Below are 1817 nucleotides of genomic sequence, written 5' to 3'. Positions count from 1 at the left end.
GAGCGAAGGTCGAGTCATAGGTGCAGCGCGATCAACGCTGAGCTGCTGATGGAATGATTAATTATTAATAGTCTGTATTCCAGATTTCCGTTCAGTTTTGGCGCGATTTGGGATTTTGGGCTAGGATCCCTAGGGATCCCACACTTAATCTCTATATAAGGGATCCCTATCCTCTCTCCTCGCCGACAGCAGCTATGCACACTTCGCAGGTTCGTGCAGTGATGTCGCTGGCGCTCGCCGTCGGCGTACACGCGACGTGCAATCCGTTTTGTGGGGACAAGACGCAGGGCTGGGATAAAAAGTGCGACTGGGGTGGCTGCTACAGCTGCACCGAGTGCTCCGCCCCTGCGCCGGTGTGCAACCCGTTTTGTGAGGACAAGACGCAGGCCTGGGATGCCAAGTGCACCTGGGAGGGCTGCAACGGCTGCACCGACTGCTCTTCCCCTGCGCCGGTGTGCAAGCCGTTTTGTGAGGACAAGACGCAGGCCTGGGATGCCAAGTGCACCTGGGAGGGCTGCAACGGCTGCACCGAGTGCTCTTCCCCTGCGCCGGTGTGCAAGCCGTTTTGTGAGGACAAGACGCAGGCCTGGGATGACAAGTGCACCTGGGGGGGCTGCAACGGCTGCACCGACTGCTTCGTCCCTCCGCCGTCGCCGCCCTTCGGGCCCAAATCTTGTACCCTCGTCTACACGGGGTCCGACTTTTGCGGCGACGATGAGGTTCTTGCCGGCTTCACCGACTCGCTTGTCAGTCGCAGTCTTGGCGGAAACATTGACGACTGCGAAGCCTTGTGCCTCGCGACCGCCGAGTGCCTGTTCATTTCGTTTTGGCCTAGCGGCTGGTGCAAGCTCACCGCCACTTGCCTCGACAAGCAGAAGGACGCTGGAGGCATCACCCTCAAGACCTGCGGGCCGCCGCCGCCCAGCCCTCCGCCGCCATCACCACCACCACCCTCGCCGCCGCCGCCCTCGCCGCCGCCTCCGAGCCCTCCGCCTCCAAGTCCGCCTCCGCCCTCCCCGCCGCCGCCCAGCCCGCCGCCACCGCCGCCGCCGCCCCCAAGCCCGCCACCCCCGTCGCCTCCGCTCTCCTCACCCCCGGCTCCCAGAGCGTCGGCTCGCGAGGTGGGGTGCTAGTATGGGCCCGATACGTCGCAGTGTTCTTGCTCCCAGCGCTTGCGCTTCGGCGGTTAGTGGTGCACTAACCTCCGAGAAATCCTTCGGGTCGCTCCTCATCGCAAACCCTGTCAGCAGAGTCTCCTACGGGAATGTACGTAAGAGCCACATACACTGAAAAATCCCTGGAGCCTGGTGGCGGCGTGCCGTCCTCCCATCCCTCCCTTTGTCTCTTTTCTTTCTTCTTTTTTAGATCTACATTAGCGATTTATTTAGATCTACATTAGCGTCTCTCTCTCTCTCTCTCTCTCTAGCGTTTCGCCTTCCCCAAAGAGAAGCAAAAAGAAAAACCTACCCAGCGGCGGTCGACCATGACGAGACCATTCCTTCATCCGGCGGCGAAGAAGGATAGAGCTCGAGTAGCCGATCAACGAAATGGGCAGTTCCTCGCTGATGTCCTCGACTCCCGCGCAGTACTCCCGCCACGCGCTCTTAGCGATCATCGTCGGCTTCGGCATCAGCGCGATCGCCCAGGCACCCTTCTTCTCGCTGCAGGCATGGGTCGGCAAGCGCTCGAACTGGGGCTTCCACTTTGACAACGGAATGGAAGCAGACGCGGGCTGGCAGAACGAGATTGCGATTTGGAACGTGGCCACCATCGCCATGTTCATTTGCGCGCTCCGCGCCTTCGATGATGTTGGGTTC

The 1817-nt window shown here is 60.9% G+C and overlaps 1 protein-coding gene across 1 annotated transcript; it reads left to right on the top strand.

Annotated features, from left to right (window-relative positions):
- Positions 1-221: 221 nt before the first annotated feature.
- Positions 222-1201, top strand: EMIHUDRAFT_252613 (hypothetical protein; the record flags this gene model as incomplete). The annotated part of the gene is made up of 2 exons (XM_005787967.1): positions 222-841; positions 1108-1201. The coding sequence occupies 2 exons, from the start codon at positions 222-224 to the stop codon at positions 1199-1201; spliced, it is 714 nt and encodes a 237-aa protein (XP_005788024.1).
- Between the last annotated feature and the right edge of the window lie 616 nt (positions 1202-1817).

Source organism: Emiliania huxleyi (assembly GCF_000372725.1).
Source record: "Emiliania huxleyi CCMP1516 chromosome Unknown EMIHUscaffold_1397, whole genome shotgun sequence".
Taxonomy (NCBI): Eukaryota; Haptophyta; order Isochrysidales; family Noelaerhabdaceae; genus Emiliania; species Emiliania huxleyi.
Note: the sequence above shows the minus strand (reverse complement) of the source record. Positions and strands in the feature narration are given on the sequence as shown.